At 46.6% G+C, this 12,409-nt stretch overlaps 1 protein-coding gene and 1 pseudogene across 1 annotated transcript in view; one reads left to right on the top strand and one right to left on the bottom strand.

Annotated features, from left to right (window-relative positions):
* Positions 1 to 6,238, top strand: part of Galnt12 (polypeptide N-acetylgalactosaminyltransferase 12) — a 29,048-nt gene extending 22,810 nt beyond the window's left edge. Inside the window, exons 8-10 of the mRNA XM_003470722.5 lie at positions 1,592 to 1,705; positions 2,993 to 3,139; positions 4,929 to 6,238. Of these exons, the coding sequence (XP_003470770.1) occupies positions 1,592 to 1,705; positions 2,993 to 3,139; positions 4,929 to 5,069 (402 nt within the window). The 3' untranslated portion in view covers positions 5,070 to 6,238. The remainder of the gene's footprint in view (positions 1 to 1,591; positions 1,706 to 2,992; positions 3,140 to 4,928) is intronic.
* A 5,081-nt stretch (positions 6,239 to 11,319) lies between these two features.
* LOC106027888 (RNA binding motif protein, X-linked-like-1) lies at positions 11,320 to 12,080 on the bottom strand (annotated as a pseudogene).
* Between the last annotated feature and the right edge of the window lie 329 nt (positions 12,081 to 12,409).

Below are 12,409 nucleotides of genomic sequence, written 5' to 3'. Positions count from 1 at the left end.
TCAGACCTCATCCCACACTTTTTAAATAGTCCTTCTGTTCCTCCCAAGACCCTAAGCTTCAGGTTCTGAGCCCACCATGTTGCTGCTGGTGGTGTTGATTGCTGCAGGGGTGCTGGCTGTCGACCACAGTATCCCACGGAAGCACGGTGCAAGCCTCCTGTCACTTAAAATCTTTTAGTAACCATATGAAAGAAACAAGTAAACTTAATAATACCCTGAGCCCAGGATACCCCAGATACTATTATTTCAACTGGTAGCTAATATAAGAATTTGTTAAGATATTTGCTATTTTTTTTACATTAAATCTTGAAATCTGGCATTTATTTCACACTTACACCACATCCTAATTTGGATTAGTCATATTTCTAGGGTCTGCCGTGCAGAATAACTTTTCCAGTGGGCACCGAGAGGACCTAGGTATCAGAAAAACATATCATGAGTCTCATTGGCGTCTCAGGTTTGTGTGAGATCTTACACAATCCTTTCTTCTTGGATATTTTACTTCTGTTTTCTCACATGAAAAATCCTGCCTTCTAACCCAGCACTATTAACGTACTTACTTACTTGCTTTACCACAAAATATACTTAAAAGAGTTTCCAAGCAATATGATACTATGGTGGTCAGTGTTACACTGCAAGGAGTTTACGGTTTCTTCACCGCTTTGTGAGGTGTGTTTCCCTACGGAAGTGTTGTTAAGATACCGTGTTCTAAAGTCATTTTGAAGATCCCTGGCTGAAGATGGAGCTCTGTGGTAATGCACTTGCTGACCTCGTGTCCATCGTCAGGACGGCTAAGCATCATCTTCCCTGTGTCCATGGCCAGCTTAGTTGGGTTTGCTCCTCCTTCAGCTGGAGGCCATGACCCAGGACATCTAGAGCAGTGCGACAGTGAGGTAGCTGCTGAGAAATGCAGAGGTAGGAGGATGAATGTCTGGTCCACAGGTTTAGCATCCTGAAATGGGGTACAGTTTTCTGTCCTCCAGAAGTGCCAGATGGGAGGAAGGGCTTTCCTTGTGACATCTACCTCCAGATGCAGGCTTTCCTCTCGGGCCCCTTACCTCTCTGTCTTGGTTACTTTTCTCTCTTTGCTGAGATGAAATACCTGACACTCTAAATTAAAGAAGGAAAGGTTTATTTAGCTTACGGTTTGTGGAGGTTTCAGTCCTTCATCTGCTGGCATCAAGACAGGGTGACATAGCACAGGGGCGACCTTCAAGGTGGCAGAAGCCAGCAAAAACAAGAACAAAAGCGGGGTGGGGGTGGGAGGTGGGGGGCCAGCCTTTTTCTTCCCTTATATTGTAAGTAGGCTGCCCACCTCTGGGGTAGGTGTAGCGCTCACACCAGCCTTCCTCTGCCCCTGCTGAATTACTCAAGCTTCTAAACTTATCCAGCTGTTGCAGTGAACAGCACCCTAGAGTGCAAAGGCAGGTCCTCTACATCCCTGGATGTAGAATGGTTGAATGACTTAGTTAAGGTGTAACTTCTCAAGTTGACACAATGTATCAACTGCTCCACCCTCCCTCTCTGCTGGCTTGGGCTCCACTGGGGATACCAAGTGGCCCTCGAAACGTCACCTTTGTGTTCTGTTTAGCTCCAGAACAAAGGGATGAAGGAATACTGCTTTGACTACAACCCTCCTGATGAAAATCAAGTCTGGGGACACCAGGTCATTCTCTACAACTGCCACGGGATGGGCCAGAACCAGGTGAGTGTAGCCTTGAAGGAGAGAAGTGGGGGCAAAACTATGTGTTTTTCTTTAGACAAAAAGTAAATATTTGGGGAAAAAAAGGTAAGTATTTGATTTTGTGGGGCTGGAGGTGTAGCTCAGAGGTAGGCACTTGCCTAGCATATATGAAGCCGTGTTTGATCCTTAGCACAATAAAAATTTTTAAAGTTAAAAAATTTTTTTCATTATAGCAGCTATATTTCAGAATATTTGGGAGATATAAAAAGTGGAAGCAAGGGGCTCTGTAAACCACAGAGACCACTATTAAATTAAAACATTTATTTTTTCCTGTCTTTGTTTACGTACATAGGCTTTACGTTACGTGTCTTAGATAACCCTTACCATATTGTCTGCTTATTCCTTTGTTTGTTTGTTTGTTTATTGTGGAACTAGCGGTTGAATGCAGGGCTTTCTCATATTGCTAAGTCACTGAGTTACCTAGGCAAGGCTCAGACTTGTGATCTTCCTGCCTCAGCCTCCCAGGGCTGGGGTCAGGTCTGTGTGATCGCAGCTGGCGTCTACCTGTGCGTTTTATAGTCCATTAACTTTACCGTATTTATGTTACTAGATGTGGTTTAGGAATAAAATTCTCAGCGGCCTCCTGATATTTGATCAGGTGACTGTTTGACTATTCAACTAACTGCTTGTCTGCCCCCCTGTTTTTGTAACTATAAGTAACTGCCACAAATAGCTTCCATTCAAAAGAAGGAAAAAGACCCAGACCTGTATTTTGGGTGATTTGCTTAGAATTCATTTGGAAATGGAATTATAGATTTTGACATACAGAATCACACTGCAAAATGGTGTTTAGGGAAATTGGTTTAAATGGGGACCCAGGGGGATCTTTCTGGATGATGCTGCATGCCAGGCCAGTCAGGAGAAGCTCAGCCCGAGGGCTTAAGGGACCAGGACACAAACCCCAGCACAGGAGAGCAGATGGACCTCTAGTGGGGTGCGGCTCATGGAGGATGCAGGAGATGAGACAGGCCGGTTCTGGAATGTCAGCGAGTCCTGAGCTGTAGGGCACCAGACACCTGGCAGCAAAGGGAGGGAGACGCTGCGGTTTCCTTCCGATCCAAATCACCCATCTCTGCTTGACTGTGTGGCTCCTTATGGGCCACAGCAAACTTGCATAATTTGGACCCTTGCAATACTGTTTAATCGTTTAGGGCCTTGACTATGTCTAGTCCAGGGTTCCACAAAGCTGATGGTTTCTGTCAGTCTGTCTGTCTGGAAACTAACATGTGTTGGCTGCCCTGCTCCTAGTTTTTCGAGTACACGTCCCAGAAGGAGATCCGCTATAACACCCGCCAGCCCGAGGCCTGCATAGCTGTGGAAGCGGGGTCAGACACTCTCATCATGCATCTGTGTGGAGACACCACCCCGGAGGATCAGAAGTTCCTCCTGCAGGAGGTCCGTGAGTGTTTGGCGGCCTGCCCATGCTGAGACTGTCGAAAGTGTGGAAGCTATGCGCTCTTTCCAGGGGTGTCCCAGTGGTCTCGGGCATGCAGGTCCCAGGAAAGGGGAACTCTACGGAGACCCCAGGGGGTGTCAGAGTCCAGCCATCGGGTGTCAGGAGCACTTCCTCCCTCCCTGTCAGTCTTTTCTGGCACACTGTGAGGCCCGGTGGGCTACACCAGGGAGTGCAGCTCTCACAGGTACATGTGGAGATGACTTGGGGTTTCAGTGCATGCATGAGCAGACAGACCAAGCGTAAGAACAGGAGGCTGGATGCTTCCTCAGCCTTGTTTTCCTCAGCTCTGAAACAGATGGAGGAGTAGCATCCTGCTCCTCTTCTAGTGAGGATTTCGTGTGCACCCAGAAACATTCTTTGGAAGCTGTGAGTCCTGTAGAGGCTCCTGTGATCTGTGGTGCTGTAAATCCGGGAAGATCCCTCCAGGAGGGAGTGGGCTGTATAGGTGCTCATCAGTTTGGAACCAGGTATATTTCAGGCCAGCCCCACTGCATTTGGAGTAAAACAGGACTTTAGAAATCACTCAAAGAAGTAAATCCAAAGAAAATAATAGAAAAAATGAGTGATCTTTTACCTCCTAGGAAGCCATTATTTTCAATTTGGCCTCAGGGATCTGTTCCTCAGTGCTGCCCATAAAAGGGTTAATTCTCAGTGTGATTAGAAGTTGGAAGATGTTTTTCTATAGAAAAATGTGATTTAGCAATGGAATCTGCAGTCTGTCCAGAACAGCCAAGCACCATAATTCTTGTTTTTTCATATAAGAAGCAGGAAGGAAGGCTCCTTCGGCACATCCCAAAAGCCTGTGATCCTCTTTAATGGCCTTCCTTGGTATCACTAAAGCTTTTGTCTTAAATGTCACTGACTGTTTAAGGAGAAGTGAGTTTGTTTAGCACAGTGAGCAGAAGGAGACTTACTTACCTTTATGTTTCTATAATGGCAACTTCGAGCTCTCCAAAGCTCCAGGTTGATAGTATTTGAGATTCTTGTTGTTCTAGGCATCTCCCCTCAGGTAAGGGGGGTTGTGCACTCTGCCAAGTTGCTGCTAAGCCTTGATGGAGTTCACCATGGGTAGTGGTGACACCTGAGGTGCCAGGACAGTATAAACCCTGGGCTGGGAGAGAACTGGCCAAGCTAGCTCAGCACCGCTGCGGTGAGGCAAGAGCAGGGGGCGGTCGTTACATAAGATCCGGTCCTCCGGGGAGTGGGGTTGGAACTAGCACAGAGCCAACTGCCTGGGACTCAGGCAGGAGCAGGTGAGGAACTCAGGCCAAGGGGCTGGACGACTCCAAAGCTAGGACCACGGCCATTTTCTAGTTCTGTGTAGACACACAGAAGCAAAACATCATCTGAGTAGGAGTTAATCAACCTAGGAGAAGTGAAAAAGATTTTTAAAAGAGAAAGAAAAGCTTTTTGCTCGAATTTTCCTGAAGGAAATGCAAGAATAGGAATGAGATGTAGGATCTGGCAGAGCCCCAGAGCCGCCAGCAGGGGGCGCCATCGGCCCTCGCAGAGCAGGTGTGATGCCCTCTGCACAGCTTTCCGAGCTGTGGAGCTTTCTGAGCAGGGCGGTTCAGAGTCAACGTTTTACACACAGGACAGTTTATCACATAGTAAATATTTTCCAAATGCTAACCACACCATGAGCTCCCCAAGAACCTGTTTCAAGGGTAAAAAGGCTGAGGAGTCAGTAATCATCTTGAACATCCAGTGTCTGTTTATCGTTTGTAGGATGGTTCTTTATTTCATGAACAGTCCAAGAAGTGTGTCCAGGCTGTGAAGAAGCCAGCCAGCCAGGGTTTTGTCCCGCTCTTACGAGACTGCGCTGACTCAGATCATCAGAAATGGTTCTTCAAGGAACACATGGTGTAGAGCCTCGCTGTGTGGAGGAGCCGTGCAGAGGAGCCTTCCGGAGCCCATGGTCTTTGTGCCCAGCAGACCCTTCACAAGCGCAGGGCCCAGAGCCCTCCTCAGACTTGGCCGCTCCATTTTTATAAGGAAGCCATCCTGCCTTTTGTGAACATCTTGTTGCATTTTATAAAAAAAAAAAAATATGAATGCACTTTGTACTGATCTTGAAATTAAAAATGTTCCAAAATACCCTATTTTCTGAGGGTAACCATAAGATGTTAACTCTTGATATTTGGAAAATTGAAACCTTATAATATTTTTTTTATCAAGATGTATATTCTACAACTGTAGGTTTTATTCTCACCAGCAAATACTCCTTTTTGGTACAAGGGTTCCCAGGTGTGAAGATGCTTACAGTGTATTTTGCACAAACTGATAATACCTCAAATATTGGGCTGGAGTTTTTTCAGTGTGGCATGACGGACACTAGGAACACTGCATTCATTCCTTCAGGCCATTAAAATTTATTTAATAGGGGCTGGGGATTTAGCTCAGCGGCATAAGCACCTGCCTTGTAAAGCAGGCAGTCATGAGTTTGATCCCTGGTACCAATAAAAAGGAAAAAGACAAAAAAATTTTTTTTATTTAATAAAGAATCCATCTTTTTAGCTGGCTGTAGTGAGTACGCCTGTACTCCCAGCACTCTGAGTACAGAGGCAGGAGGATTGTGAGTTCAAGGCCAGCCTGGAACATAGTGAGATTGTGACAAATAAACAAAAAATAAGGATGCATTTTGCTTTTGTGTTGGTGTTACTATCATAGGCAAACTTTAATAATATTCATATTGGCCAAAGGAAACTAACCAAAGTGATACCACAGTTTGACCAAGATGACACCAGTCTGATAGGGGCTTCTAACAGCACCTAGTGGGAGGTGGCTGGTTGCTTCTAGGAATGAGCCTTATAACTTTCAGAAGTGTTTTGCCATGTAGAAATGTCACGGAGAAATGTAATTTTTAATGTGAAATTCAGTTTTTAAATTTGTTCCTTAATACTTGGTTAATTCTTTAATGTTGGATTTTATGGTGCAGCAGCTGGTATGGAAGTTTCTCTCGGTAATTCCGATTTCAGAATGATTCCAAATCAACTCAGATCTTGTTAACCGAATAATTAAAATGATTTAAAAAAGAATCCACGAGCACTCGGCTGCAGATCTTTGCTTTTGTGTCCGCGGGTTCCCAGGGGATGCAGATACCTGTGTCACTGGCCTGGCTTCGTCCACTTTATGCTTCACCACGCTGTACCTCATTTTCTTATCTGTGAAATGGGGATCATAGGCCAAGCACGGCGTAGTTGTGTGGGTTAAATAACAGCAGCAGAGCTGAATGAATTGAGTGAGGTCAGCTGGGCTGAGCACGGTCCCAGCTGCAGGGCCAGCTCTTTCCACGTTAGCCTCTGTTTTCAGAAATGCCTGGTGTAAAATGCGAGGCACAGACACATCAGTAACTGCTGAGCAGTAAACACAGTGAGCTTATCTTGATGGGGTTCCCAGCTCCTCGCAGGAAGGGGCACTGGTGGTGGGCGGTCCCTCGCGCTGCTCTGCCCTTTCCCACATCTGTGAGGCGGGCGGGCCAAGTCCTCCCCACCCACCCTGTTAGACGCTAGGGGGCGCCACACGCAAGTGTGAAATCCACACTTCACGCCTGTGCAGAGTTCAGGGAGGCCACTTGGACATCTCCGGTGGCCACCAGCACCACAGCTCTTGGGCTCTATTTGTAAAATGAGTTCTCTCACTCTTGCCCTCGTATATTTTGCAAGTTTTAGGGTTGAATGGAAAATCAGTAGACTATTTTTGAGCATATGATAAATGTGTTCATAAACTGGGAGGCAATGGGTAATATTTGGAGAAGTGCTTTGCTTTATTGATGGGTGAAGTCTGAGGAAAATCCACAAGGTGGAGGAAATTCACACCAATTTCATTTGCTGAGTGAGTTATTAATCTTCCACCTAACCCAGGGAGGTGTGAAAACAGCCCTGATGCATGGGGTGGGGGGGGGGCGCGGAGGGGACAGACAGACAGTCTTCACTGTGACAGGTGGGTGTAGCTTCTGGGATGCCATTTACCTCTGGTTTGGTCCTGAAGTCTCAAGACAGTGACTATAAACTTTATTCCTGTCCTGATGGGACCTCAAAGGATGTGGTCCTGGATTTTACAGTTTGTCTATCTTTCTTTCTTTCTTTTTTGAGACAGTGTCTCATTCTGCAATTCAGGCTGGCCTTGAGCTCACTTTGTAGCCCAGGCTGGTCTTGAACTTGCCACGATCCTCCTGCCTCAGCCTCCCGAATGCTGGGATTACAGGCATGAGCCATCACTCCCAGCTTTCTACAGTTTGTCTTTCATGGGAACTTCTTTATCCCAGTGAATGCCTCAGTGCCCCACCTGTGACCAGGTGTCCCCCTCACTGGAGACTTGTGTAGATTGGTAGGCACCTTTGTGGCTCTTCTCTGCACTGTGGTCAGTTCCTTCCACCAAGGCCGCCCTAGGCAACCCTGGCCAGGAGAGTGGAGCTTGTGTGTTCGGACTGGGTGTGATACAGGAGACAGCGCAGGGAAGCCTGGTGAAATACTTACAGATCCCAGACACAAGAGGGTGGCAGTCCTTCCAGGAAGAGGGCAGACCCAAGGGATATATATTCAGTCTGCTGGTAAAGAGGAAGAAAAGGGAGGCCAGGGACTTGGCTCAGTGGCTTACGCACCTGCCTGGCAAGCGTGAGATCAATCCCTGGTTCTCCCCCCCTAAAAAAAAGGAATGGGCATAAAAAAAGGGGAAACGTGTCTAAAGCCTTGTAGGAGGTAGACTCCACAGTGCTACCTGAGCAGGTTTCCCTCAGGGAGTTCTAACTGGCGGATTTAGAGCAAGCAAGCATAAGTTCTGTGGAGTCATGCCTTGCAGGACAGGTGGTCACTGTGGCCTAGCTGCATGGTGTGTGCCACATAGGTGACCAGCCTCCCCACGGGAGTGTGGTCACCAGGAAGCAGGTGAGTAAAGCAGACTGAAGAACGGGGGTAGGGTGGGAGCGTGAGAGAAATGGAGATCATGTCAGGGTGACGGAGCCCTGCTTCTGGTGTGAGGGAGGAGATCTATATTCACAGTGACTAGGAAGGCAACAAATAACAAATTATAAGATGCTTAGGATAAAATACAGGAATTTACCACAGGCTCCCTGCCTCATCTGCAGAAGAGGCGTAAGTATATATTCTGTTCATTTCTTAGCATATTTTCTGACTCTATGTTTAGCAACTGCCTTCGGAATTACAGTATGCTTCCTAACTTATCCTAAACTTCATCAGCTTAGTATTCCAGGAATACTTAGCAAATTTGTACTAGTACGACCCCATTTCCTGCCTTCTCTGTCTTATTCTGGATGTGTGCATCCACGCATCTTACAAACAAGAGGATGCTGTGGTTACTGGTTTAATGAGCCAGGGAGAGTGTATTTAACACACACGGAGAATAGTCGTTTATGTTCACCAGCCTATGTCCCACTTCCCATGTCCTGCTTTACCTTCTAGGACCCCAAGTAACCGTTTGGTGGTGTTCTTTTTCATCTTAAGGACTTTCCTTAGTGGATCATCAAGGTAGGTCAATTTTGTGTGTGCCCGTGCATGCTGGGAATTAATTCCAGGGCTCTGCATACCTTTGGGAACACAGTGCTGCCTGGCTACATTCCCTCTCTAACGAATTGTTTTTGTTTATTTGAGGAATGTTTTTATTCTGCCTTCAGTTTTTGCAAGATAATTTATCTGGGTATAGGATTGTAGTCGGCAAGCTTGCTTTCTTTTTTCTCCCCTCAGCACTGTGAGTTTGATTTGACTATTTTAGGATCACCACTGTTTTAGGTGAGAAGTTGCTTGTCGATACTGTTTGTGAAAAATGATGGATCATTTTCTTTTGCCGTTCTTTAAGGTTTTCTTTGGTTTTACATACAACCTCTCCTCCCTACTATGCTGTCAGCTGCCATTCTGAGTTTCAGCATCTTTTGCCCTGTGGAGAAGCTAACATCCTTCTAAATAATTTATTCTTAGTTCATTTGTAACAGTTTTCTCCTCTAAACTCTTTTCTCTCCTGCTTTATTGTAAGCAGCCAGAGGAAACTAGGCAGCATCTTCAGTGCTAGGTGGAAATACCTTTAGTCACGTAAAAAGGTTTGTCTCTGACAAGTCCTCCTTCCCATGCAGGTGCTTTACTAAGTTCTCTGCCAGGACACAGCGAGGATTGCTTTGCCTCAGTTTCCAAAGCACGCTCCTTGCTCCCTCCTGGATGCTTCTGGGGAGCGTCTTCAACATCCCCCAGCTCCCACCCATACTAAGGATTGGACCCAGGACTACGGCTCCTCCAGCCTCCTCTGCTTTTTGAGACTTATTAAGTTGCTAGTCTCCCGGGAGGGGATCAAGCTTGTGATCCTCCAGCTTCAGCCTCCCAGAATGCTGGATTGCAGGAAGGGACTAACACACTCAATAAATCTATATTTCTACATGGGCGTGGTGCCTCATCCCTGTAACCCCAGCACTTGGGAGGCTGAGGCAGGAGGATCATTGAGAGTTCGAGACCAGCCTGGGCTACAAAGTGAGCTCAAGGCCAGCCTGAACTGCATAGAGAGACCTTGTCTCAAAAATCTATATTTCTGCCAGGGCCCGTGTAAGGAAATGTAGGCTTTCTTGATGAGGCTCCTCAAATTCCTCCTGCCTCTCCCCACACCGCAGGTATTTGTTACAGCAGCCTCGTACTTTCAGGCACCAAAATCGGTGTTAAAATTTTACTGCTGTATAATGAATTACCCAAAATTTAGCAGCTGAAAACAGTCTCCCCTTGCTGCCCCCATTTCTGTGTGTCCAAAGCCGTGGCCCTGGCTCAGCATGGTTCTCAGCGCTGGCGCTCTTTGGCTGGAGTCAAGGCGTTGGCCTGCGGTTGTCTCATCTGAGACTTGGTGTCTGTCTTCTTCCCAGCTCATTGCTGCTTGGCAAAACTCAGTTCCTTGTGGCTGTAGGATTAGGAAGCTCAGCTCCTAGAGTACAGGGCCCAAACTGCCTCCCCAAACTCACTCATTTATTGTGAAGTTCCACACTGCAGTGAAACCTGATCCTGAGGGTTTAGTTTAGAAAAAAACTTGCATATGAGCATCTTTTGTCTTTTTTTTTTTTTTTTTTTTTTTTGCATCTTTGTAGTTGGTTTTGGCCAAACTTTTTATTTAATATTCTGTAATTGTTTAACACACACTTAAGTGGTCTTTCTGGGTGAGAGGAAAGGCAGTGCGATTTCTCAGAGATTCCCAAGGAAATGTCAAAAAGGCAAATTATGGCCAGCACTATCCTTTATTTTGGTTTACTGGGTGCATAGCACTTCCTTACATAGGATCTGATCTCAGGCTTCATTATACTGAGAACAGGGGGATTTCAGTGGTACCCTCTAACGGCTAGCTCGGCTGAACGGGCAGATGGTTCCTCTCTCAGTGAAGATCAGGGTATATCTGGATGGCTAGATGTGTGTGGAAGATCTTAGAATTACTTCCCTTATTTACTGGGAAAAATTAGGTAGGAAGTGGCCTTTAGGGGTACTTTTACTTGGAAAATTACAACACTTGTACAACGAGCCTTACCCACTTCAACACTGGCTTGTTGAGAGCAATTCATAAAATCAAATAAAATTAAATACTTTTTTTCCTCACAAGAACATAAAAATTCTGAAGGAGAACTTAACAGGAAATTTTAAAAAGGTAACACAATTTCCCTTTTAGTAGTCCTTGGGTAGTTATGATAGAGTAGTTTCCACTTTTTATTTGTGTCTTTGAATGGGATTTTGGTGCAGTTTTGTTTGTTTCTAGCATGTGCTTCTTCCTGTCCCCATATGGATCAGCTTCCTCCATGGCCATCCCCGCTTGGTGCTCCAGGGCTTGAACTGCTGGAGAAATCGTGGGGAGGAGGGTACCCCATTCCACAGAAGGGGGAAGCCCTCATTCTTGTCTGCCAAGCCAATCGTGGCCACCTGAGTAAGATCGCTTCGGCTGCCTGAGTAACTGTCTCGACTTCCACCATATCCGTCCTGTGAGCAGCTGTAATCATCATCGTGACTGCCTCCACCATAGACGACGGGGGCCCTGGTGCAGGTGGAGCCCCACACGGGTCACCGGAACTCTCATACGAATCTGTAGGAGCCTCCACTCGGATGATCTGATTTGTCACAATCCCGACCATATCCCATCACTGCATCACCCATCACTGCAGCCTCCTGATGGAGTCATCACGTGAACTGGAATAACTGAAATCCTGATAAGTATCCTCTCTTGGTAGTGGGGCCTGATCTCTTGTATCGCGAGAACTTGGGTAATGTCAGCTTTGATAGCTGTCTTTAGTCAAATATTCATCATCTTTTGGAGGCAAATAAACATTCTAGGAGAGGGCAGGAGTTCCCTTCGAGGCAGGCCCCCATAACTATCTCTTCTCCATGATAGAGGGGCTCTTTCTCCCATTCCACTGCTGCTGAGAGCTGGTCCTGATGGGGCTGACCTTTTAGGAGGAGGACTCCTGCTTTGTGGTGGAGATCCTGTTTTCACTGGCAGGGCCCCCTGGAAGAATTTATGTTAAAATTCATGGGATAGCCACCATCCTCCATGTGCCCTCCAGTGAGGGAGGGCCCCTGTGCCTCCACTTCCTCCTCTAAGACCTCTGGGAGCGCCTCTGCTGCTCGGAGGTGGAGGTGGTCCTTGTCTTCCACTTTCAAATGATGGTTTGGTGGCTTGTTCCACGTTGATGGCTTTTCCATCTGAGGACTTTCCATTCTTGTCCCTAGCTGCATCCTTAGCATCTGTTGGGCTTTCAAGGTAACAAGAGCAAATCCTCTTGATTTACTGGTTTCTTGGTCTTCATCAAGAACAGTATTTCCACTGTCTGTTATATTTTCCAAATACCGCTGGAAGGGCTTTCTCATTTGTTTCCTGCCAATAAAGAGCTTTTCCTGGGTGATCTGCTTCAGCCATCTTTTCCTCCTGGTGAGTCTGCAGAAGGGTGACAGCAGTCTCAAGCTCCTATGAGCTTGCTGACTGGTTGACCACGAAGCCCATCGCAAGTGACAGCTATCGGGTGCAGGCACACAACTGAGCCATTCGCGGTACTCTATAACCCGTCTTTGGTCTTAAAAGAAAACAAGTAACACGTGGCCATGGCCATCGGTTCACCACCACTGGCCTAGAGGTTACTCACTCAGTTTTAGCTACCTTAGGGAAGCAAGTTACCACCTCAGGGTGAAGACACATAGCTAGGACCTGCAGTGGCCTCTAGGTGCTCAGAATACCTAAGTTAGGGTTGA

The sequence above is a fragment of the Cavia porcellus genome, unplaced genomic scaffold (assembly GCF_034190915.1).
Source record: "Cavia porcellus strain 051 isolate PalLab524CR breed Dunkin Hartley unplaced genomic scaffold, mCavPor4.1 scaffold_1, whole genome shotgun sequence".
NCBI lineage: Eukaryota > Metazoa > Chordata > Mammalia > Rodentia > Caviidae > Cavia > Cavia porcellus.
Note: the sequence above shows the minus strand (reverse complement) of the source record. Positions and strands in the feature narration are given on the sequence as shown.